Consider the following 26,197-nt stretch of genomic DNA (forward strand, 5'->3'; position numbering starts at 1 on the left):
ATAAAGCATAAACATTGGCAAGTTAAATGTAAGACATTGATAAGACAGGCTAAGAGAGAATTTGAAAAGAAGCCGGCTGTAGAGGCAAAAACTCACAGTAAAAACTTTTTTAAATATATCCGAAGCAGAAAGCCTGTGAGGGAGTCAGTTGGACCGTTAGATGATCGAGGGGTTAAAGGGGCACTTAGAGAAGATAAGGCCATCGCGGAAAGATTAAATGATTTCTTTGCTTCGGTGTTTACTGAAGAGGATGTTGGGGAGGTACCCGTAATGGAGAAGGTTTTCATGGGTAATGATTCAGATGGACTGAATCAAATCACGGTGAACATAGAAGATGTGGTAGGCCTGATTGACAAACTGAAGAGTAGTAAATCACCCGGACAGGATGGTATACACCCCAGAGTTCTGAAGGAACTAAAAAATGAAATTTCAGACCTATTAGTAAAAATTTGTAACTTATCATTAAAATCATGCATTGTACCTGAAGACTGGAGGATAGCAAATGAAACCCCAATATTTAAAAAGGGCTCCAGGGGCGATCCGGGAAACTACAGACCGGTTAGCCTGACTTCAGTGCCAGGAAAAATAGTGGAAAGTGTTCTAAACATCAAAATCACAGAATATATAGAAAGACATGGTTTAATGGAACAAAGTCAGCATGGCTTTACCCAGGGCAAGTCTTGCCTCACAAATCTGCTTCACGTTTTTGAAGGAGTTAATAAACATGTGGATAAAGGTGAACCGGTAGATATAGTATACTTGGATTTTCAGAAGGCGTTTGACAAAGTTCCTCATGAGAGGCTTCTAGGAAAAGTAAAAAGTCATGGGATAGGTGGCGATGTCCTTTCATGGATTGCAAACTGGCTAAAAGACAGGAAACAGAGAGTAGGATTAAATGGACAATTTTCTCAGTGGAAGGGAGTGGGCAGTGGAGTGCCTCAGGGATCTGTATTGGGACCCTTACTTTTCAATATATTTATAAATGATCTGGAAAGAAATACGACGAGTGAGATCAAATTTGCAGATGACACAAAATTGTTCAGAGTAGTTAAATCACAAGCAGATTGTGATAAATTGCAGGAAGACCTTGTGAGACTGGAAAATTGGGCATCCAAATGGCAGATGAAATTTAATGTGGATAAGTGCAAGGTGATGCATATAGGGAAAAATAACCCATGCTATAATTACACAATGTTGGATTCCATATTAGGTGCTACAACCCAAGAAAGAGATCTAGGTGTCATAGTGGATAACATATTGAAATTGTCGGTTTAGTGTGCTGCGGCAGTCAAAAAAGCAAACAGAGTGTTGGGAATTATTAGAAAGGGAATGGTGAATAAAACGGAAAATGTCATAATGCCTCTGTATCGCTCCATGGTGAGACCGCACCTTGAATACTGTGTACAATTCTGGTTGCCACATCTCAAAAAAGATATAATTGCGATGGAGAAGGTACAGAGAAGGGCTACCAAAATGATAAGGGGAATGGAACAGCTCCCCTATGAGGAAAGACTAAAGAGGTTAGGACTGTTCAGCTTGGAGAAGAGACGACTGAGGGGGGATATGATAGAGGTGTTTAAAATCATGAGAAGTCTAGAACGGGTAGATGTGAATCGGTTATTTACTCTTTCGGATAATAGAAAGACTAGGGGGCACTCCATGAAGTTAGCATGGGGCACATTTAAAACTAATCGGAGAAAGTTCTTTTTTACTCAACGCACAATTAAACTCTGGAATTTGTTGCCAGAGGATGTGGTTAGTTCAGTTAGTATAGCTGTGTTTAAAAAAGGATTGGATAAGTTCTTGGAGGAGAAGTCCATTACCTGCTATTAAGTTCACTTAGAGAATAGCCACTGCCATTAGCAGTGGTAACATGGAATAGACTTAGTTTTTGGGTACTTGCCAGGTTCCTATGGCCTGGATTGGCCACTGTTGGAAACAGGATGCTGGGCTTGATGGACCCTTGGTCTGACCCAGTATGGCATGTTCTTATGTTCTTATGACTGGCTGCTGCTGCTGCTGATGATGATGAGGTCTCTCCATCTCAGGCGCACCCAGAGCTGCAAATGTTCACAGGAGCACATAGGCAGACCCAGCACGTCATAAGCGTCACTGGTGACCAAGGAAGCTTCTGTGCAGCACAGAAAGGGAGTGTAGCCCTCAGCTGGCTATGGCAAGGTATAAGGGGGGGAGGAATGAGTATGCTGGGAGGGGGAAATGAGTGTTTGGGGACCAGAGATGTGCTCTGAGGGGGTGGGGAGGGGAGAATCCTCCCCCTCCTCCCTTCCTGCAAGCCAAAGATGTCAACTTGAATGGTGAGTACAGTATGAAATTGTTGTTTCTGGTAGGCTAGGCATATTTCATAACTTTTTGGTGAGTACACTAGGAAATTATAGGTGTTTCTGGTAATTATGCATCCCTTTTTTATTATGAAAATGTTAGGTAAGGGGTGCTTTTGGGAGGTTCGGAACGCATTATGGGTATTTCCATTATTTCTTTTGGAAAAAATAGTCTTGACTTATAACCAACTTGAGTTACAACCAGCCCTCTGGAACCAATTGAGTTCATAAGTCAAGGGTTCACTGTATATAAACAAAGAAAAATATTTTAAAAAATAATAGAGGTGATATTGGTATAAATATGATTTGAAGCAGCAGCACTGATGCCAGTAGGAAGCTGAGGGGAGGATGAGATATAAACATTATCCTTCTTCTATTTTTTTTTTTTTAATAGAGATCTAATTAAGCACCAACAAAAAGCCAGATGGCCTCCCGCAGTATATGTCATGCCAGATTTCCAAACCTGGTCCTGGCGTTTCACCTGACAGCTCGGATTTTCAGACTATCCCTGATAAATAAGCAAGGGAGATTTGCATGTAATTGGAGATCATGTATGCAAATGTGCTGCCTGCATATTCACTGGGGGATGTTGGAAAGCCAACTTTGACCCACACCCCTCTTGCTTGTATTTGGGATGGGGTCAGCGGATCACCGGTTCCTTTTTTTTTTTTTAATATATATAAAACTTGGATAAGTCCAAAAGATAACACAGGGATTCCCTCCTTAAGGATCTTTTAATTAGGATTCTTGTAAGCTGTGAGGGAGAGAGAAGTTTGCACAGGGGCTAGAAATTCTATTTATAATATGGGGAGGGGGGTATCATTTTGAGATCTGGCTCTAGGCTTTTCGAAGGGACGTGCCCAATACATGCTTCCCCCCCCCCCCCCCCCTCCCAGGTAACAATCCATGTGTGGCAAGCAGCGCATTTGGTTCTGCCCATGCTGGGAGGGGCTCACTTTGTACAGGGGTAAAAGGTTTGGAAAATCACGCTCTCCCCTTCGAAAGCTGCTGTCTGTGGTTAGTGACAGGCTGGCTTTCATAGACCTATTTGTATTTTTTTTATGTTATCCAAATGTTTAAACTTGAGAGGTGTTTATTGCAGAGGCACAGGAAATGGGAAAAGGAGATATATATATAACTTTTTTTTTTCTTTTTTTTGACGTGCGTAACTCTAGTGTGTTCTCTCCGCAACATGGCATCATCTTGTTGGCTGCCAGCACAGGCTGATTTCACCCTTTAAATTTGCTTTGCTTATATAGCTGGCTTTTTTTTTTTTTCGTAGTAGAACTATTTTCTTTCATTTCCAAAGTACACAGAGAGGCATGAAACCGCAGGCAGGAACACTGACTGACTGCCTGCGCACAGCTTTCCTTGGACAAGGGATGGCACAGGACCAGCCTGGGTGGGGGGCTGGAGAGGCCTCGCAATACCCTAGCACAAAAGCAGCTTGCACAGTGCCGGCCCATCCGGAATGCCCCTGGGTTGGCGTCCGCCCTCAAAGACCTCGGTTTGCAGAGTTCGTGATGGAGCCATCTGGTGGTCGCTGTGGGCATCAACGTTCGGGCCCCTCTTACTACATTATTCTGGCAATTTTGTATCATTAAGGCTTTATTAGTGGTATTCGTGCAAATTTTATACAGCGTTGCTCAAAACGAAGTCCTGCGTTTGCGCACCATAGAGGTTGCAATGGTGCCTGCTCCAGTCCCGGAAGCATAGCCAACCGGTCCGGGTTTTCCGTATAGTCGCAGTCAATAGCAAAATGTTGGATCTGCATCCAGTGGCTTTTCAATGTATAAAAAATTGATCTCCTGTGTATTCCTTACGGATATCCCGTAAACCTGGAGCGGTTGGGCGAGCCTTCAGGACCAGACTGGGAGCCACTGCGTTAGGATAATGGCTCACCACTGCATCCTCCATTACAGACATGCTTCTGCTTTACACCCAATCCTTCATCAACCGTAATCCACCTACCTCCTCCCACACAGACCACTTGTGGCTCCTCTTTCCTATTCAGTCACTGATGGTATCTAGGATTCAACCATCCCAGGCATTCTCACCATGCCATGCAGATTGCCAGCGCTGGACAGAAGGTAACTGCTGGACGCCAAACTCACATGTGTTCCAGGCTTTATGAATGGATCCCTGACTATGAATTCCTGTTCAGAAGCTCCAATGGTAATGCAGAGGGGTGAGATTTGATCTAGTCTCATAGCATCAGCCCCTCCGCCAGCAGCATTGAGATTTTATTTAATTATTTATTGTTTTGACTTAGAATCCCAGAAAAGTGCTAACAGTGATGTATAACTTACTTATTTGACAAATTTTCTATACCGTCGTTTGGGGTGCCATCACAACGGTTCACATAAAAATATAAATAACAATCTTATCAATCAAATAGTTATAAAAATAATACTAAAATAATAGAAAATAATCAATTAAATACCAATATCCAAATAAAACTTAAACATATTCATATTTAAATAAAATCACTAAAAGTATAAAAGAAAGGAATCCAGTAAAATAACATTATAAATCGTAAAACTTTAGTAAAATACTTATTTGCTCTTTGAATCTCCTTCCATTTGTTTAAAAGCCTGTATATAAACCATATAATAACCATAATTATAATAAAAACCCTAAACAATATAAATACAGATTTCAATAAATAATAAAAAGGCAAGCAGAGACCAAGAATAAATTAATAAAGCTAGAGCAGGTAGATCATTTTAGGGCTGCAAACTCAACCATATGATACCATTGCTTTTGAATATATGTTCATCTTCCCCAATGCCCTACTGCATTATTGAAGGGGATGACATGTTGTCTACCCCTGCTTCAGTCTCCTCCTTTCCTGTGCCCAACATCCTTGACTTATTTTGCTCCTTGGTCCTGCCCAGGTTCGAGAAGGGCCGTATCTACACCTTCATCGGCGAGGTGGTGGTCTCCGTGAACCCATACAAGACCTTGAACATCTACGGGAGGGACACGATTGAGCAGTACAAGGGGCGGGAGCTGTATGAACGGCCCCCCCACCTCTTCGCCATCGCCGACGCAGCTTACAAGGCCATGAAGAGGAGGGCCAAGGACACCTGCATTGTCATATCTGGTAAGAGCAAGGAGAGCCCAGGTGAACCCTTCTAGCACACCCCAAGCAGAAAACGAGAGACCAAAATAAGTTTGGGTGGACTCCACTTATAACAAGTGGGGGGAAGGGGTCAGGGAGATGGCCTTTGTCCAATTGGTTTAGGAAGGCCAGGAGCATATGGTAGGGATGTGCGTTTTCTTCCTTCAATTCAGCGGTACGCACGTTCCATGCCGACTTTTTAATACACACGGGGAAAAGGATACTATGCGTGTATCTCCATTGTTAAATCTACACTCATGCTTTCTGTTTTCCCACATGTGCTGTAAAGTTGGCGAGGTGCACGCGTAGCGCCAAATCAGAGGAAACAAATGCACATCCCTAGCATATGGTGAAGTAAAACAGAGCCAGTGAGGCTCAATGATGGCGTGAGAAGAATTTGGTCACTTTGGTCATTCTATGGAAGTGTCCAAATGAAATGGAGCATGGAATTCCTCTGTATTTCTTCTGAAAGTATCAAAATACTTGGGAGATGTTTGAAGTCTAGTATCCACCACCCTGCTACGTTCTCTCCCTGTGCGTCTCGATGCTTCAGATGGGGCCGATGCAAAAAGGTTGTGCTGAAAGTGGGTGTTGAGTGTTCATAACGCGCCCCCAGGCACCTCTCCTGGGGACGCGATGAAATATTTAAATTAGGGCTCACGCTGTCAAGGAGGCGCTAGGGGCGACTGGGCGAAAGGGACCAATGGGGGCAATAAGTGAAGGAGTAAATAAGGTGTTGGGCACTTAAATTAATATTGATTTACTCATGGTGCCAGCAGTCAGGTTCAGAAAATGGATGCTGACTTTATCAGCGTCCATTTTCCACAGCCAGGAATTCAGGAACCGGACGCTTGTCAACTGAGCATCCGTTTCCTGCACTCGACTGCCGGCGCTTTTTTTTTTTTAACTTTTTTATTATTATTTTTAAGAGTTGTTCCTCCTACTTAATATCGCAACGATAAATAAATAAATAAGTAGGAGGCTGTACAGAAAAGCATGTTTTTCTGCTTTTCTATACTACTTTTAGGAGCGCTCAGCAATTAACGCCTGCTCCGGGCAGGCGTTAATTCCTGAACACAAAAAATGTGAGTCTTAGATGCACGTTTTATTTTTGCATTTGGAGTGATTTTGCAATAATCTTCCTGGGACGTAGCTGCACTTCAAGGGTTGTGTGTATGAGTGTGTGCGGCTTATGGGACAATCCAGAAGTGTCCTAAGCAGTATTGCCAGATGCCAAACATTTTAGAGCCCAAATACTTACAAAATCTATCCCAAAACTAAAAAGTTGCAAAAGTAATCATGCAAGATTGTATACAAATTCCTGCATTGCATGCAGACAAATTGACAAAAATAACAATGTATAGAAAAATATTATAAAAAAAAAAAAACAATGCTAGAAATGCCTAAAAATCGAGGTTGTCGACGACACTGGTGCCTAGAAGAAAGGTGACCAGAAAGGCAGATACCACAAAGAGAAGCTGATCCTGGTAATAAGGAACCTAGAAATAGAGCTGCAGGGGAAAGAACAAACAGGACAGGAAGGACCAGCACAAAAACGCTGACAGAGCCCTGGGGCAGAGCTCTAGCAAGAAGGGAGGGTCAGAGATTCTACAACCCCACCCTGACTACCTCAGAGACAGGCCGAGGCAATACGGGCGCTTATGATTGAGCACCCGCACTCCCGAGGCACGCCGGTCAACCTCTCCGAGGCGCCCGATTTAATATTTAAATCAGGTGCCCTGGTTAAAAGGAGGCGCTAGGGGAAATTGTGCACTGGTAGTGCCGCCTCGGCAGCAGGCCCCCAGGAGGAGGTGGCTGTCGGCAGGTTAGGAAAATGGAAGCTCAGTTTTACGGCCACAGGTCAGGAAAATGGACGCTTGTTAATTGACCGTCCCTTTTAATAACCTGACCGCTGGCACACTTTTTTTTTTTTTTATTAAAAGGATGTCCTTTTTGTTCCTCCGACTTAATATCACCACGGAATTAAGTCGTAGGAAGTACAGAAAAGCAATACATTTATTTATTTTTTGTTTGGATCGGGAGAGAATCACTAATAGCCTCATTTACATATATTTGCATGCGATGAGTGCTAATAGTTTTGCAGGGGGGAGATTGGATGTGCATTTTGGGCGTGCTAATCCCCTTACAGAATAGGAGGTTGTAGATTCGCGTCCAACCACAGGTTAAACAGTGCGCTTGGCCTGTAAGTAAGGAGGGGCCCATGAGCTAAATAAACAAATAAGGCAAACACTTTCCCTGCCTGCATGGACAGTAAGTCACACGCCCGCGCATGCAAAGAGTATAAAACCAGGACTGGCTCAGCTACACGCAGACTCTGCTGATTTTACTGAGCAATCAAAAAGTTCACGCGTGGTTCTGGTGAACTTTGGTGAAGCGGAAACAATTTCATCTCATCCCCCCAAGATCCAATGTCCGCTTGAGATAATGTTGAAGGGCTCGAGGAATTTCTTCCTCTTGCTGAAGATGCAGGAAATTAACAACGGCGGGCAAGTGCGGCACTGTGCACAAATTCTGCACAATTTTTGCACAATTGTCACTCTATTTTTGTTTGAATCCGCTCTGTTTCTACAACACAAGCACGTTTCTTAAACTTTATTGAAGAATTAAAGAAAGGCACCGCCAATTGGCATAGATTAGGAAATCAAACCAAGACTCGGGGAAACAAATTTTATTTATTAGATGCCCCTTATGTAGGCCAAGAGCTGGAAGGGACGCCAGACAGGTCCAGACCCAGTCCAGCTGAACAGAGTGCTAGAACTGCCCTGTAGTATGAAAACTAAGATTAGGGAGGTGAGGAAGCAGACAGGAAAGGCGAAAAGAAGCTACTTTTGTAACTAAAGACAAATTTCCTCGCGTGTGTGTGTGGGGGACATGGGGAGACCTTAGTAGGAAGCCGCAGTATCTCCACGTTCCAGTTATAAGATGCGGCAGGGGGATCTGGACAAGGGAATCTCGCGGCATCAGAGCACGTCGTCCTCACTAGGTCACCAGGTCAAATCCAGCCTGGGGCTGGCAGGGGCTGAAAGAAGGGACTTCATTCTGTGTGACAGAGGCAAGGCGCTCCAGAATCCCGCAGCTGAGAGAGGCCAAAACCCTCCCGCGGCCGCTCACAAAAAGTAGCCCGATCGGACGTGAGAAGCGCCCGTCCGGCAACACTGATCACACAAGAGTCCCCTTTCCAGACACCGCCATGGGATTTTTAAATTTTTTTTTTTTTTACCTCCTGTGCTCTGCTTCACCTTTGGCCGCTGTGGCCAGTGTCACCCCCGGGGAGCTTCTGTCAGGAGAAGCATCCTGGGGGGGCCCCCTGGGTCAGCCCCTTCCTCCAGGCTGCCTTGCGTGTAACTCGCCTTCTGAATAAGACACCGTTGGGTTGTACGTAAACCGTTCCTGCTTTGCTCCCCCACTAGGGAGTGGCCTCATTGATCTGCCCCTCTACCCAGATGTGGCTGCCCTTCCGCTGGCTGGGTTTTCGTTACGGCGGGCTGCGTGATTTGCTTTTCTTTAAACTTCCTTTCTGCAGTGCTTTCTTTTTGTCTCGTTTTTCAGGGGAGAGTGGAGCTGGGAAGACAGAAGCCAGCAAGTACATCATGCAGTACATCGCTGCCATCACCAATCCCAGCCAGAGAGCCGAGGTGGAGAGGTGAGGGCCGCGGCAAAAACTTGCAGCCCAAAAGTAAAACAGGAATCCTTCCCTCCCCCCCCCCCCCCCCCACCGCAAAGAGACCCACCGAGGCTGGCTGAGGCTTGCAGTGAGGCCTGGCATTCAGAATAACCCGAACGTCTCGAAAGAACGCGGTCCTGGGGGTGATCAGATTTCTCTCCCGTGGACAAGCCTGCGCGTGGCTTTAAGGGCTGTGGCTCGCCCTTCCTCCCATAGACGGGTTCCGCTTTAGATCCTGTGGTCGTTGCTCTTTCCCTGCGCTGCCTGCTGGTCTGGGCCTCGGTCAGGCCATGGTGCTTTCTCACGCCACCTTTCTTGCCTCCCCCCCCGGCAGGGTGAAGAACACGCTGCTGAAGTCCAACTGCGTGCTGGAGGCCTTCGGGAACGCCAAGACCACCCGCAACGACAACTCCAGCCGCTTTGGGAAATACATGGACATCAACTTTGACTTTAAAGGGGACCCGATCGGGGGCCACATTAACAATTACCTCCTGGAGAAGGTGGGAGCCCGCGTGCCGGCTTTGCACGTGCTTCTTGCCGACCTTGCTCGGCATTTCAGGATGGCGGAAGGTCGTCCATGCCTGTGGGCGGGAGGGGGTCCTTCAGAGTCGCGCTAGGGATGCCCAGAGGGGGGTTTCTGGGGGGTGGTAGATTTTGATGGCGACTCAGATGTGTTAGATGGGTTTCCAGGTGCTGAAAGGGCTGGAAACTTCCTCCTCTCCCCTCTGGAGTATCCAGGAGGAGACTGAAAACAAATGCAGGTGAGCGTGAGTGGATAATGGGCCTGGGTGCTGATGTGATCCATTTCAGGTTTGGTTGCCTCTTTCTTTTCCTTGCTCTAAAGAGGGAGCCCTGGTGGCCAGCGCTGGAAGGCCAGTGAGGGGGGGGGGGGGCGTACATAAAAATATCCCCCTCCCCTCTAGTGAGGCTTTCCATGTCCTGTTGCAGACTGCCCACGCCTAAACCTGGGATCCCCCAGAATGAGAGTCTGAAGCCCCCAGCTTGCTGGGTGTATTGGCCACGTTCCTGGTTCTAAATCTCCTCTCTTTCAATTCCTTTCAGTCTCGAGTCATCGTGCAGCAGCCGGGAGAGAGGAGCTTCCACTCGTTCTACCAGGTGAGATCATGTCCGCTTAGCAAGTAGTCGGGGATAAGGGAGTTATTTGTCTGCTTATGAAGAACAGATGCCCAATAAATAAATGAGGGGGCCCAATCACATCTTCTCCCTTTCAGTTGGGGAGGGGGGTCTCGGGGTGCCCTTTAGTATTAGAAACAAGCTGGGCACAGTTCACTTAGCTTTTGGTGGGGGTCCCCCAGCTGCTAAGTGCACCGCATGATCTGGCCCGGGAGGTAGGACCCCCACCCCCCACCTGCAGTGGGACGTGGCCCAGCCCGTGTGGCAGGACACTGCCATTGGTCTCACTGGGCTTGAGCTACAGGTCCAAGGTGCTGCTTTGGAAGGCCATCCTGCAGGTTCCCCGTCGTTAGGGAAGTTAATTCCCTCCCGTACTGATTTCTCTTGTGGTCTTGGGCCATGTGACGGGCTGCAGGGGGAACAGGTCAGCCAGCAGACCTTAGAATAAAAGGCTGGGGAGGTGCAGGGGGGAGGGGATGATGCATCAGGGGACTTTCGATGGCGTGGGAGCGGCGAGGGTCGGTTGTGCCGCTCGCCTCGGTATCCTTGAGCTCAAGCGGGGTCTTCCTTCTGGTTCCTTTGCTCAGTTGTTACAAGGAGGCACCGAGCAGACTCTGCGCGCCCTGCACCTGCAGAAGGATCTGTCGACCTACAGCTACATCCGTGTGGGAGCCCAGCTCAAGGTGAGGCTGTGCGCGTGGCCCTGGCAGCCCCTCGCCCCCCTCCCTCCCCCGCCTTTCTCCTGCACAGGTCTAGCCCCTCTGAACTGGCTCTGGGATGATGTGAGATCTCCCGTGCAAGCTCGTGCTTCTAGAAATGGTCTCCCTGCTATCCTCCAGTTTGCTTGTCCTCCAGTTGTCGCTGAGGGTTTAGTTAACGGCCTTGCCTGTTGTTGCCAAGGTCCTGATGTAATAAGGTGCGCTGGGCTGTGCACATGTCAGAATGCAGCTCTGCACATCTTTTTGTCCGGAGAACTGAGCTCCCAATGAAGCCAAGGAGGTTTTCACACACAAAATGCGCACACAGCTTCGCGCTCCTCCATGCAAATCTCATCTTAAGGCATTAGCTAATTACTGCCCAGCGCAGAGAGGTGCGGAGGCTTAACTCAGGTTTTGTTAATGCTGGAAAAGTAACTCCTGGTTGGAGGTGTTGTAAAGATTTTAGGCCTAACGTTAGTCTATGGTGCTGAACCTGGAGTTCGTGGTGTGGGGGGGTCCTGTACTTGGCATTTGCGTGCATAAATCACGGTGCGTGTTGTGCAAACAACCTTTACGAGCTAACGTATGCTCCCAACTCACGTTTTATGCACCCAACATATGCTCCTACCTCCATGTTTTCTGGGCACAACAAAACTTTAATGTGCCCAAATCATGCACTAAGCCTATCTTTGTGTGAGCATTTTTCGGATAAGGTGCTTGGTCTTTTTTAAACTCCAGATGCATTAAGCGTACCTTTAGATTATTGAATCAGGAGTTAACTTTAAATTAAAAAAAAACCCCCAAACAAACCTGAGTATAGAAAATGTGCCTTGAACTTCAGCACGGATGTTTTACTCCCATCTCGCCCTGAGAGCGTGGCCTCCTGCCGCTGAAGCTTTAAAGCTCGTGTTCGTGGAATATTGCAGTCCAGGAACAGGCTGATCTGTTGCTACCAGAGGCTGGGATTTTTAGAAACAGAGAGCAGCTATTTTAAGAATCGGTCTTCACCTGTTTTAGCCTTTGGGTTTTGTAGTTCTCTTGTCTTGCTGCATCACTGGGAACTTTCTCCCATCCTCCCTCCCCCGCAGCCCTCCTCTGCCCCCAGGCATGCAGCGAGCTGGGGGAGCCCTCTTTCCGTTCCCCCCCCCCTCCCTAAGTGTAGTTCCCTGTACGTACCCGGATCAGTCCAGACTCCTGGGTTTTGCCTCCCTGCCAGCAGATGGAGACAGAGAGTTTCGCTGACACTGCCTTATAACCCGGTGTGCCACCTGCGGTCCCTCAGTATTTCTCTGCCTCCAGCACATGGATGAGGTTCAAAACCTGCAGTTTGGAAACTAGGTTTAAAAGATTTCCTCTCGGGGGTTGATAGGTCCTGGTGGGGCTATCCCTCCTGGTTCTGTGGTGGACGAGCAGGGGGTTGGGGACCCTTATATTGCTCAGTCCTTCACCGCCAGAGCCAATTCCCTCTCCCTCAGGAGGACTTGCAGAGCCTGCTGCCACTCTTCGATTAAAGGGAAGAAATGTGTTTTGTCCTTTCTGTAAAGTTTAAAAATAAAATAAATAAAAGTGAGGTTGCTTTATTTTTCTTTCCCTATCAATGGGCTCGGTGCTTGGCTTCAGCAGCTCTTGCAATTTAGGTTTCTCAGGCAGCTGAGTGCACTCGTGGTCCAGACGGGTCAAATGCATGCTGAGCGGCAGCAAGTGCACCGTGTGCGGCTGTCTCGGGCCGGCTTTTGTTCCCACTGTCTCTCTGGGGGAGAGAACAGTTCATGGACGACCGTGGCAGCGTCAGTGGGTCTCTTCCCAATTATTTAGGGAACGGCGGCCATTTTATCTTCTCTCGCGGCTGTTTCAGAGGCTACGGGGGGAGGGGGATCTCCCTTTGCCACTGTCCCCGGCTGACCTGAGTCCCGTAGAGGGCCAAGGAGTCCGGGGGATTCAGTCGGGTGAGGACGAGGACCTCCTTGGGGAGGATTCTGATGATTCTGCAGCCTTCTCATCAGATTTCAACCTGTTTGTTGCACAAGGCTTATTTGGCCAGGAAAGCTGCGGGGCGGCGGGGCTCTAAGCAGGAGGCGTCGGTAGTTCCGCAGCCCAAGAAGAGGTCCAGGGTTTCAGGGGCTACTGGGGCTATAAGAGTTCGGCAAGTCCTTGGTATGCCTGCACAGGCATATGCTGTGGAAGAACTCTCTGAGGATTCGGAGGACGGGGATCCGCCTGTAGAGGGCCCTCCTAAGGTGGATCCTTCAGCGGACAGATCCGGAAGAGGGGGACGATCCAAGTGAAGAGTTGGGACTCCTGATCCCCTATGTCCTTAAGGAGTTAGGGATAAAGCTTCCACAAGAGGAATCTGATCAGGAAGAGGTGGATCTGGCCATGGATGGCTTAAGAGGTCCAGCGAAGGCTTTTGCTTTCCATAAGTCAGTTAAAAAGTTGGTGGTCAGGGAGTGGGATACTCTGGAGACTGGCTTGAAGGTTGGTAGAGCGATGGATAAATTATATCTTTGCCTGAAGACACACTTGAGCTGTTGAGGGTTCCAAAGGTGGATTCCTTAGTGTCGGCGGTTAGTAAAAAGAACCCCACCATTCTGACGGCTGGTTCTGCAGTGCTGAAGGATCTGCAGGATAGGAAGCTGGAAGTCCACATTGGAAGTTTCATATTAGGAGCTACCATCCAGGAAAGAGATCTGGCAGTCATAGTGGTTAATAGGGATGTGAATCGGTACGGGACTAGTTTCTGGTATCGGGTTCGGGGAAAAACTGCGGGAAATCTTCGTTCCCATGGTTCTTAGCATTTTTTATTGGCTGTCTCATGTCAAAAAAAAAAACCCACCCCGAACCTTTAATTATTTTGAATCCCCCCCCCCAAAAAAAAACTTTTTAAAAGTACCTGGTGGTTCAGCGGGGGTCCCGGGAGCGATCTCCCACTCTCGGGCCGTCGGCTGCCACTAATCAAAATGGCACCAATGGCCCTTTGCCCTTACCATGTGACAGGGGCTATCCGTGCCATTGGCTGGCCCCGTCACATGGTTAGGAGCAATGGACGGCCTGCGCCATTTTTAAAGATGGCGCAGGCCGTCCATTGCTCCTACCATGTGACAGGGGCCGGCCAATGGCACGGATAGCCCCTGTCACATGGTAAGGGCAAAGGGCCATTGGTGCCATTTTGATTAGTGGCAGCCGACGGCCCGAGAGTGGGAGATCGCTTCCGGGACCCCCGCTGGACCACCAGGTACTTTAAAACGGTTTTGGGGGTGGTCGGGAGGGTGGGGGATTCAAAATAATTTGAAACAATTTGATTTAAAGGCTCAGGGTGGGTTTGGGGGTTGTTTTTCAGTGTGCCCTTTCATCCCGCCCCCCCCCCCCCCCCCAAAACGATAAGAAAACCACATGAAAATTTCTAGGGTTTTCCTATCTGTTTCGGGGGCCCCCTGAATTTTGATGAGTTTGTAAATATCATCCGATATTTTCAATCGTCAGAAAAACGATTCACATCCCTAGTGGTTAACACATTTGAAATTGTAGGCTCAGTGTGCTGTGGCAGTCAAAAAAGCAAACAGAATGTTAGGAATTATTAGAAAGGGAATGGTGAATAAAATGGAAAATGTCATAATGCCCCTTTATCACTCCATGGTGAGACCGCACCTTGAATACTGTGCGCAATTCTGGTCGCTGCATCTCAAAAAAGATATAGTTACGATGGAGAAGGTACAGAGAAGGGCTACCAAATTGATAAGGGGAATGGAACAGCTCCCCTATGAGGAAAGATTAAAGAGGTTAGGACTTTTTAGCTTGGAGAAGAGACGGCTGAGGGTGGATATGATAAGAGGTGTTTAAAATCATGCGTGGTCTAGAATGAGTAAAAGTGAATCTGTTATTTACTCTTTTGGATAATAGAAGGACTAGGGGTCAATCCATGAAGTTAGCATATAGCACATTTAAAACTAATCGGAGAAAGTTCTTTGTCACTCAACACACAATTAAACTCTGGAATTTGTTGCCAGGTGATGTGGTTAGTGCAGTTAATGTAGCTGGATTTAAAAAAAGGTTTGGATAAATTCTTGGAGGAGAAGTCCATTATCTGCTATTAATTAAGTTGACTTAGAAAATAGCCAGTGCTATTACTCGCATCAGTAGCATGGGACAGACTGTTTTTGGGTACTTGCCAGGTTCTTATGGCCTGGTTTGGCCACTGTTGGAAACAGGATGCTGGGCTTGATGGACCCTTGGTCTGACCCAGCATGGCATGTTCTTATGTTCTTAAGATTTTTGAGGTGTCTTCCCTAGGTATAAGTGCTACGGTGAACATTAGTTTTATGCTTCGGGCTGGGCTGCAATGGGTACAGCAGTTGCAGGTGAACAAATCCATGTCTGCATCAGAGGCGGAGCGGCTGGAGGCTGTGGTTGCCTATGGAGCTGATGCGTTATATGACCTCCTCAGGACATCTTCTAGAACGATGATGTCGGCGGTCTTGGCCAGGCAACTTCTTTGGTTGAGAAACTGGTCGGCTGATGTTTCGTCCAAGTCTCAATTAGGAGCGTTACTTTTCAAAGGAAAGCTGCTTTTTGGAGAAGACTTGGAGGAGTTGATAAAACATCTGGGAGAAAATAAAGGCATTTTCAGCAGGATAGGGCTTCAGAAGGAGCCTAGAGGCAGGCCTCGGGGAGGCAGCAGTCCTGGAACCAGTCCTTTCAAGGTCAAAAGCCAAACAGGGTCGGCTCTGGCCAAAGTGGTGGCGGAGCCAAATCCGCCAAATGAAGCAAGGCCAGCCCACTCCACAGTTCTGGTCTTTTTTATGAGGAGTGGGCCAAGATCATGTCGGACCAGTGGGTCTTAAACGTAATAAGCCAAGGTTACAATTTAGAATTTGCTCATCCACTAAGGGACTTATTCATGGTCTCTCCTTGCACTTCAGCGGGAAAAAAAGGCGGTTGGTGCAGCAAAACATCAGCTACCTATAGATGCTGGGAGCCATTGTTCCCGTCCCCCCTAGAGGAACAAGGGATGGGACAGTATTCCATTTATTTCATGGTTCCAAAGAAAGAGGGAACTCTTTTGCTCAATTTTGGTCTTAAAGAAGTAATCCTGGCTCTCAAAGTTCCTCGTTGTCAGTGGTGCGCAAGGGAGAGTTCTTGGCTTCACTGGATTTGACTGAGGCGTACTTGCACATAGGGATCCGGCCGGACCATCAGAGATTCCTCTGGTTCATGATCCTAGGGACACATTTTCAATTTTGCGTCCTTCCATTCAGTCTGGTGAGGACTTCAAGGACCTTCACCAAGGTGATGGTTGTGGTGGTGGCAGCTCTCAGGAAGGAGGGCATCCTGGTTCACCCATATCTGGATGATTGGCTTATTCAAGCAAAGTTAGAGGTCCTTTGCAGGCAGGTAGTGGACTTTGTTTTGCAGTGCTTGAGATCCCTGGGTTGGATAGTAAACCTGTCGGTCATCTTTCCCCTTTTCAGGTGTTGGAGTTTCTGGGGGTGCATTTCGATACCAGGATGGGGAAGGTGTTTTTCACCAAGGAACACATTTGCAAATTACAGATGCAAATTCACAGTTTGGAGAAACTGGTGCCCAGGGTTTGGGATTACTTTCAGGTTCTTGGTTCCATGGCATCCGCTTTGAAGCTGGTTCCTTGGGTGTTTGCTCATATGAGGCCTCTGCAGTCGGCGTTGCTTTCCCATTAGGACCCGTTGTCAGAACAGTTTCATCTTCCTCTTACCAGGTCCAGTGTCTCTCAGTGGCTTGGTCGGGACCAGTTGTGTCATGGAGTGGATTTGGAAGTTCCGGAGTGGATAGTTGTTACCACTGATGCCAGTGTCTCCGGGTGCAGAGCTGTATGCCAAGCTCAAGTCTGCGCAGGGTCAGTTTTCAGTGGATGAAGCATCATGGTCTATAAATCTCATTAGAGGTCAAGAGTGGTGTGGTTCGCACTGTGTGCATTTCTACCTCTCTTGTGTGGATTGCCAGTAAGGATCTTGCCAGACAATGCGACAACAGTGGCTTACATCAACCATCAGGGTGGTACCAAGAATCGAGCGGTGGCTCGGGAAACCAAGAGTTAATCTGCTGGGCAGAGCAGCATCTGGTGTTAGCACTTCTCACATAGCTGGGACAGACAACATGCAAGCAGACTTTCTCAGTCGATAACAGCTGGATCCCGGAGAATGGGAGTTGTCGGAGGAAGCAATGCATCTCATCCGTTTCAGATGGTGCAGACCCCACATGGACTTAATGGCAACTCAGCGAAATGCCGAAACACTGTGCTTCTTCGGTTGCAGAAGGGAACACGGAGCAGAAGGGGTTGATGCCTTGGTTTTTCCTTGGGGGTTCTACTGTACATGTTTCTGCCATGGCCACTGGTGGGCAAAATATCTCAGCGTGTAGAGTCAATTGGGAGACGTAATTCTAGTGGCCCTGTGGCCTGTGGCCATGGTTTGCAGATCTGATCAATCTAGCGGTGGACAGACTATTGAGGCTCACTCATCTACCAAAGCTTCCTCACCAAGCTCCCATATTTTCAGATCAGGAAGCTCACTTCTGTCTCTCAGCTTGGCTTTTGAGAGGAAATGCTTAAGGGAGAAAGGATATTCTGAGGATGACATTTCCACTCTGTTGCAAGCTAGAAAGACTTCCAACTCCTTGGCGTATGTGAGAGTCTGGAGAGTTTTTTAGAGGGTTGGTGCGAGGAGCAGGGGGGTTGAACCTACTTGGGCATCCATAGCGCATGTTCTGATCTTCTTGCAAAGAGGTTTGGTGAAGGGTTTGGCCTTTAACTCCCTCGGAGTTCAGGTGGCGGCTTTGGGCTGTCCTCCGATATGGAAGTTGTGCCCATCTTGGAGCCTTAACTTGGTCCTTAAGGGATTGTGTGTGTGGCTCCATTCGAGCCTCTTAGAAAGGCTATGATGAAAGATCTCACCTTAAAGGTGGTTTTCTTGGTGGCAGTTTGTTCTGCTAGAAGGATTTCAGAACTTCAGGCCTTGTTATGTAAGGATCCTTTTTTGATAATTATGGGTTCTCTTGCAGGCGGTTCCTTCCTTCCTTATGAAGGTGGTGTCATCATTCCACTTAAGTCAATTGGTAGAGCTTCCAGCCTTTCCACATTTAGGTGCTACAGCGCCTCACGCAAGAGAATTGCAACTCTTGGATGTAAAGCAGGCATTATTGCGGTATCTTAAGGTCACTAATTGCTTCCAGTTGTTGGATCATCTTTTTGTGCTATGGAAGGGTGCAAAAAATGGTCATCCATGATAGCATGGTGGCTGAAGAAAGCTATAGGTTCAGCATACATCTGTCAGGGTCATCCTGTCCCTGAGCTGTTAAGGGCTCATTCTATGCATTCTCAAGCAGCCTCCTGGGCTGAATGTCAGCAGGTATCGCCACAAGAGATTTGTTGGGCAGCTACTTGGAAGACGTAGCACACTTTCGCCAGTCATTATCTTTTGGATGTCCAGGCCCCAGAGGCCATGGGCTTTGGTGAGAATGTACTTTGAGCGGGACTTTCACAGTCCTACTCCATTTAGGGAAGCTTTGGTACATCCCAGGAGTCTAGACTGATCTGGGTATGAATTGGGAAAGAAAAACTGGTTCTTACCTGCTTATTTTCATTCCTTCAGTACTACAGATCAGTCCAGAATCCTGCCCAGTTGAGGTGAGGAGAATTGGAGAGTCCACTCGCTCTGTTATTGTAATTAGTCTGAAGAATGGCACAGGTTTTGAAGTGGTATTCATGTTTTTAAGGTTGGAAAGATCTATCTATTATAAGATTCCACTTCCTACTGCTTGTTCAGGGGGATATAAATTTGTTATTTGTGGTTGTGTGTGTTGGTATCTTGGCTTGGGTACTTATCAGTACTGAGGGATTGCAGGTGGCACACCAGGTTATGTGGCAGTGTCAGCAAAGCTTTCTCTGTCTCCATCTGCTGGAAGGGAGGCAAAACCCAGGAGTCTGGACTGATCTGTGGGTACTAGAGGAATGAAAGTTAGCAGGTAAGAATCAATTTTTCTATGCTGCCTCGGTGACCTTTGCGGAGGCGACGCTGCGCTTATAATCCCTCTCGCTTTCCCCATCCCACAGTCCTCCAGCGACGGAACTGATTTCAAAGCTGTTGCGGATGCCATGAAAGTGATTGGCTTCAAACCCGAGGAGGTTCAGACCGTTTACAAAATCCTGGCTGCCATCCTGCACCTGGTGAGTTGGAGCTGGGCTGGTGGGTTAGAGAGCAATGGGTGGAAAACGTATTTAATAACTGTGACATCCGCGACACGTGCTTTCTGATGTGAGTTGTGGAGCCAGATGACAGGACTGTTAATGTTTTGGTTCAAGGCCCTGAGCTGCCCCACATTTAAAACATTGATTTTTTTTGTAAAAATATTTTCTGAAATAGTTAAACATTGCAATGTTGGTATTTCATGGTGGGTGATGTATTGATGTATTGGTGTTACTGGTTTGACAACCCTGAAGCCCTTGGCCTGGGTGCCGAGAGCTCTGGAGGCCAGGTGCAGTAGTTAAGAACACTTATACACGCAGGAACTGGACCCGGATTCCACGCCCTTTGGCAAGAACTGGGATGTGAGTGCAGCCCCACATGTCTGTCCTGTAGTGCTGTACCTGTGAAGCACATCTAGCCCATAGAAAGGGAACGCCCTTGCTCACAAAATATGCAAACCCCAAATTTATTGTAGCCTACTTTCAGGCTGCTTGCAATTTGAACAAAATGGGAGCCTGCGGGAAGTTAGATTTGATGGCTCTTGGATGCATTTTTGAAACGATTTCAGATCCTGGAAGCAGTAGGAGATGTATTATGGATACTAGTGGTCAGGGACTTTTGCAAGTCAGCCAGATCCACTGCCGTTCCTGGGTGCTTCAGTCTGTTTAATGTGCTGTTCTCTTCTCCGCTAGGGTAATCTGAAGTTTGTGGTGGACGGGGACACTCCCCTGATTGAGAACAGCAAAGTGGTATCGGTCATCGCGGACCTGCTGTCCACCAAGGCGGAGGTGGTAGAGAAGGCTCTCCTGTTCCGCACGGTGGCCACAGGCCGCGATGTCATAGACAAGCAGCACACGGAACAGGAAGCAGCCTATGGCAGGGATGCATTCGCTAAGGTAAATCTGTCTCCCTCCCTCCCCCCCTCCCCCCAGCACTCCTTCCCCTGGGCGTGCAACCGATTTTGCTTCTCCCTGGGATGCACAGCCCATCTAGGGCGATGACACGTCTTCCCAAACGATGCCGGTCCTGATGGGAGGAAGCATACAGAGTTGTTCAACTCCCTTGGTGCTCTTATAAGAATTCCTTATCCGTGGTGATTCTTGCTGCTCTCACCATGTCCTCTGGTGGTGGAAAACATGACGACACCAGAAGGCTTCAATTAGCCATTTTGAACCAGGTGCCAACAAGGCATGGTGATACTGGCAGAAGATGGCCAAACTGACCAGTTAACCTGAAACTTTGCATCACTTTTATTTAAAAAAAAACAAACAAACCTGGCAGCATGGAGATGTGCCCTATCCTGACGACCCTCTATTCTCCCCTGGCAGGCCATCTACGAGCGCCTTTTCTGCTGGATAGTGACCCGCATCAACAACGTGATCGAGGTGAAGAACTGCGACGTCTCCGCGCATGGGAAGAACACGGTCATCGGCGTCCTGGACATCTACGGCTTTGAAATCTTCGACAGCAACAGGTTAAGGCGGGCTTCATGCTGGGAAGGGAGGGGAGGGCGGGAGGAAGCCACGCAGACTTCAGCGGGTCCTCTGCTGGCTGCCTGCCTTCTGAGAAGTGCTTTACTCAGTCTCCCCGTCCCGTTTTTATCCGCAGCTTTGAGCAGTTCTGCATTAACTATTGCAACGAGAAGCTTCAGCAGCTCTTTATTCAGCTGGTGCTGAAACAGGAGCAGGAGGAGTACCAGCGGGAGGGGATCCCCTGGAAGCACGTGAGTCCTGGGCACATGAGGCCGCCGCACCCTCACCCCGTGTCTTCCTCACGTTTAGCATTCCCTCCCACTTTCCTGTACCCTCCTCTCTCTTAAAGGCTTTCTCCTTCCCTCTCTCATTTTCCAGGTGTTCTGCTTCTTCTCTCCTGGGTTTCTTCCTGCCTTTCTCTTCTCTGCTTTCGTGCCCTCTCTCTTCGCCCCTCTCCCTGATCCTGCCTGCTTTGTCTCTCGCCGCCTTCAGATCGATTACTTTAACAATCAGATCATCGTGGATCTGGTGGAGCAGCAACACAAGGGCATTATCGCGGTCCTGGACGACGCCTGCATGAACGTGGGCAAGGTGACGGACGAGATGTTCCTGGAGGCCCTGAACACCAAGCTGGGGAAGCATGCCCACTACTCGAGCAGAAAGGTAAGCCCGCTCGCCTGACTGGGGCACGTGGCAGCAGGGCACAACATGCTAACTCACCCAGTCTGCCCACTTGTTGTGGTCCACATCGCCATGCGGGCCAGACCTGGCTATAAATGCTGCTTAACTGATGCTAACGCTTGGATGGATAGTAATGATTTGATTTTAAATTTACCTAAGGCAGAGGTGTCGTGGATTGTTAGACCATTTTGACTGGTCTACTTTATCAGCTGATGGAACTACGATATCTTTTGTGGACTCTGTTGGTTTTCAGTTTGATTTTTTTTGTCTCTCTGGTTCCAGATTAGGATGATATTGGCTTTTATAAGCTTAAAATGTTACGACGCTTGATTTTAAGACTCATGGTGATTTTCGAGCTGTAATTCAAGCTTTGTGCTGACATCGTTAGATTATTGTAATTAGTTTTATGGGCGACTTCCTAAGCCCCATCATTACCGGTGTTATAGAATTCGGCCGCCAGACTTGTTTTAAGGGGATTACCTTGGCAGCATGTAATACTGGCTATGTAATATTACACAGAATTTAATTCAAAGTTCTAGTAGTAGTTTATAAATCAATTGGAAATCATACTGCTCCTTATTTGGCGGATTTATTTACCCAGTATGTTCCCTTGCGGAGTCCGTTCTCTTGCTTAGTGTCCTCTGTTAGACAGGCTCATTTACGTGTCGAGCCTCCTCTGTTATAGGACCTACTTTTTGGGTCTCATTACCAAGAGTTCCAAAGAGTAGGTCCAAACGGGAGTGCCTTACCCTATTTCAGACCTTGTTCTTCTTCAAAAATAGCTCAGAGCATTTTTGTATCAGGAGGTATTTGGCTACAAATAGCAGGAAGTGCCACAGACCAGTTGATGTGCAGAATGTGGTTTGTAGATCCTGGAGACGTGAGTTTTCTGGTTGTGTTTTGTTTTATTGTGTTAATGTTTTATTATGTATGTTTTCAATGTAATCTGTCTATCAAGCTGGTCTGATAAAGGCAGAATATAATCTAAAAGGCTTGTGTTGGTTGGTCAGTCAGTCGGTCACACTGTCGTATCTGACTCTGGCCATCAGGTAGCACATGGAACAATGGAAGGTGCACTGTGCAAAGACAAGATGCTCTGTCCATAAAGCCCTGTTGCACATGCACACACAGGCATGCACACTGACACACACACATGCACACAGGAGCACATGAACAAGCTGTTGTTAACCAAACAACCCGAGCACCTCCAGGTAATGTTCACTAATATGCTCTGACTATGAAGCCCTATCCCTCATGCTCCCATACACAGAGATAGGCAGGCACAGACACACAAGTGTGCACAAGCTTGCAGCAGCTCATAGAAGCTCGCACATGCACACACAGGCAGACGCGCACACACTGGCTGTTGTAGACCAGTCTACCCGAGCATCGCCAGGCACATTTCACTAGTCATTAATAAATAAATAAAATAAGGCTATTACCCCCAGCTGCCAGCTGTAGAAGCTTGAATACTTACAGAAGATTGCTCCTTACTCAAGGCAGCTGTTTTGTTTGCTTCCTGCTTGAATTTTTACTGTCCTGGGTTAGATAAGTTTACAGATTTCAATATTTAATTCTCCCCCCCTCCCCTTCCCCTTATTTTGTACCCCCAAGCTTTGAACTCCTTCCTGCCGCTGTTCTCTCGGGTGGGCACCACCCGCCGGGCTTGGAGAGGAGGAGCAGGGCAGCCCTGGCGTGATCCCTGGTCCTGGGAAGGTCAGATGAGGCTGGGTCCACCATGATGGGTCAAAAAAAAAAAAGCCCAGGGGCATCAGGTTACCTCTGCAGAGCAGGCAGATGCAGGCCTCCTTAGCTGCTGCTTTGCAAAATGAAAGCAAATTCCACAGGTTCTTGTTCAGCTCGAAATGGAGGTTGCATCACAGACTTACTTTTTAGTATAAAAATGTCCCTTTCAGAGGAACAGGCTTATACCTCTGTACCCTTCATAAAAGATGCTCAGTGTATGCCAGCTGTTAGCATCCTGGCCAGATTAATCTGGAGGGATCAGTTTAGAAGGTGTGATTTTTCTGCCCCTTAGTGTCACTGCAGGGGGGGGGGGGGGTTCCCCTGAAAGTGCTTCTGTTCACCCTTGCGTCCACCAGATGGTGCTGCAGGATTGCTGTAGGTTGCCTTGTGCCATGGCTGCAGATTCATTTCAAAGTGATTGGAGGGTGGGGGGTGGGTGGCAAGGGAGGAAAACCCTTCAAAAGCATTGAGGGGAGGTAATTCTGTCATTCCAAATGGATGATGTCATTTCTGACCAATGATCACCCCGGATCCTGCAGCACATGGAGGCCGCCTGGCTGGGAAGCATCAGGCAGGGAGGGAGGAAGGGGGGAGAGCCTGGGGGCCAGGGCGTTGGGCTGCAGATGCTTGCACACCACCTCCCCCATCAGGATAGTTAGAAGGTCTGAGCCGTGCTGTGCCCCCTGTTTTACACAGCTCCAGGGCCACGCGCTTTGGGTCTGGAAAGCAGGGAATGGGGACCTCCCCCCAGCGTGCACCGCAGAAAAGGGGACGTTCACAGTGATGCACAGGAAAGCTGTCTGAGCTTTTAGTCGTGGTCTTCAGTGGTGGCCGTCGCAGGAAACTGCGTGGCTGCGCTTGATCGCTTGGCCCTTCCCTGCCACAAAGAAGAAATCCATTCCTTTGCTGCAGCTGTCCCCGTTATCGTAGCCTGGGGTAGGGAAGTAATAATAATTAGCAGCTACGTTGTATGTAAGAGACTGTCCTGGTAAGGCTTAGTGACCGGCTGGGCCTGCTCAGGGCTGAGGCCCAACAGAACCCCCTCCACCCACCCCACCCCCAAAACACATTTGTTAGAAGGAAAGTAACCATGCAGCTGGTTAGAGGGTGATACCAATAAATGTCGTATTTTTATTCAGATTTAGCTCGCGCCTTTCCGTTGGTAACGCAAGGTTACTTGAGTTACCATTGGAAAGGTGCGTTACATTCAGGTAGTGTAGGTATTTCTCTGTCCCCAGAGGGGGCTCACAACCTTAGAGCCTGGTCTGCTAAGGCTTTTCTCCCATTTATTTTATTTATTTATTTAAAAGCTCTTCTATCCCGTCGTTAAGTTAGATAACCATCACAACGGTTTACAGCAAGGCACGCTAATGAAAATATGAGTGGTATAGATTACAAATTAAACATGTGCCATCATAGTACGGTAACTATTTAATACAAAAAACTGTGTGTGTAAGTTAAGCTTTTCTGTTGGGAGCATATTAGGCGGTTTGGATTTAACATTAATATGCATTTGTAGGTTACAAGTAATAAGTTCTAGTTTGGTGCGTCCTTATCAATCAACTGGATTTCTCCTTCTCTTTATCTTTATAAAAGGCTTGTTTAAAGAGACAGGTTGAATAGTTTCAGATTTCTCTGCAGCCTTATTTCGAGTGGCATGGAGCTCCATAGCACGGGGCCAGCCAGTGATAGCCATTCTGTGTCTGAGAAAAAAGCTTAGAAAATCTCTATGTGAAGTGACTTGTCCAAGGTCACAAGGACTGTCGTCAGGACTGTGAACCCTGGCTTCCCTGGTGCTTGGCCTGCTGTGAAGTCCCGGGCACAGCCTCTGTTATGGGCTCTCTGCCCCCCCCCCCCCACCTGTGCACACTCTCTCTGTGGTATTCCCTCCCTGTGCTGCGTCGCCTCTTCCTCTCCCACAGAAAGACATTGCAAGCTACCTCTGCTCTATGTGCTGTCCCTGCAGTCTCTCCCCCCCCCCACTCGGCAGTCACGGTTTGCTGTCTCTTCGCAGGTGTGCGCCACGGACAAAGTCCTGGAGTTTGACCGAGATTTCCGGATCAAGCACTACGCCGGAGATGTGGTGTGAGTGTTCCCCGCCCTCCTGGAAGATGGGGTGCCAGGCGGGTTAATGTAGTCGCCCATCCTCGCTGATCGAGGGATGTGGGACTGGGCCCGCTGCTGTGTGATCCCTGACCGCAGTCTCTCTGTACCGGCCTGACGGTAGCCCCTGGTACCCCTGGATATGCAGCAGGGCCACAATGTGCCTCTTCAAGCAAGATGCATTTAAAGCTACTTTTTTTTTTCCTAATTAATTTTGCAATATTTCTAAGAAGGTTCTTGAAAGAAATGAGCTTTTTACGTAAGTGAGGCTCAGCAGGGGAAAAACCTGTAAACAAACTACAATAAGAAAATGATATTAAGCATGAAGTCCTCAGCATTAGGGGATTACTCGTCGTTGCAATTCAGGTCCCTGCCCCAGAGGGCTCACAATCTGTGGGCCTGATTTTTACTGTGTCTTACGTTTGTACCCGAGGCAGGGGAGGGTGACGTGACTGTGGGAGGAGCGGGATTTGAACTCCCCTCCCCCCCCCCCCCTCGAGTCTCGTCCTGCTGCATTGACCGCTGGGCCGGTACGCCAGAATCCCAGAGCAGGCAGGCGATGCCGGTGACTCTCTGCCTCCGTGGCGGCGGCGTGGTCCGGGGAACAGGCCGCTGCGATCTCCCTGGCGCCAATAAAGGGAAGGCCCAGGCGATCCAGCCCGGAGGTGGCCGTGGGCCTGTTTCCACAATACCTACTGGCAGGGAGCCTTGGAATCCTACTCTCATGAAAGCTGCAATGCGTGCACCCAAATAGTTCCTATTCATACTGCGTGGGGTTTGTTTGCTGCCTGCCCGAGGCTGTGGGCTGCAGGCATATAGATATATTTATTTAATTAATTTAACGTTTTTCCTTTCTCCTCACTGCAGTTACTCGGTCATCGGCTTTATTGACAAAAACAAGGACACCTTGTTCCAGGATTTTAAGCGCCTGCTTTATAACAGGTGAGGAGAATCCTGCTCCCCCTCCCCCACCCTCTGCTTGCCTTCGTTGGTGGATGTTGG

General features: G+C 48.1%; 1 protein-coding gene across 2 annotated transcripts in view; it reads left to right on the top strand.

The window, feature by feature from the left end:
- Positions 1-26,197, top strand: part of MYO1D (myosin ID) — a 135,686-nt gene that overhangs the window by 45,536 nt on the left and 63,953 nt on the right. For both annotated transcript variants that reach the window (XM_029573019.1, XM_029573020.1), the window contains exons 2-13: positions 5,237-5,445; positions 9,034-9,127; positions 9,483-9,648; positions 10,211-10,264; positions 10,870-10,965; positions 19,061-19,174; positions 19,886-20,089; positions 20,522-20,667; positions 20,802-20,916; positions 21,158-21,328; positions 25,107-25,177; positions 26,063-26,137. In XM_029573019.1, the coding sequence (XP_029428879.1) occupies positions 5,237-5,445; positions 9,034-9,127; positions 9,483-9,648; positions 10,211-10,264; positions 10,870-10,965; positions 19,061-19,174; positions 19,886-20,089; positions 20,522-20,667; positions 20,802-20,916; positions 21,158-21,328; positions 25,107-25,177; positions 26,063-26,137 (1,515 nt within the window). The remainder of the gene's footprint in view (positions 1-5,236; positions 5,446-9,033; positions 9,128-9,482; positions 9,649-10,210; positions 10,265-10,869; positions 10,966-19,060; positions 19,175-19,885; positions 20,090-20,521; positions 20,668-20,801; positions 20,917-21,157; positions 21,329-25,106; positions 25,178-26,062; positions 26,138-26,197) is intronic.

This window comes from Rhinatrema bivittatum, chromosome 12 (genome assembly GCF_901001135.1).
Source record: "Rhinatrema bivittatum chromosome 12, aRhiBiv1.1, whole genome shotgun sequence".
Taxonomy (NCBI): Eukaryota; Metazoa; Chordata; class Amphibia; order Gymnophiona; family Rhinatrematidae; genus Rhinatrema; species Rhinatrema bivittatum.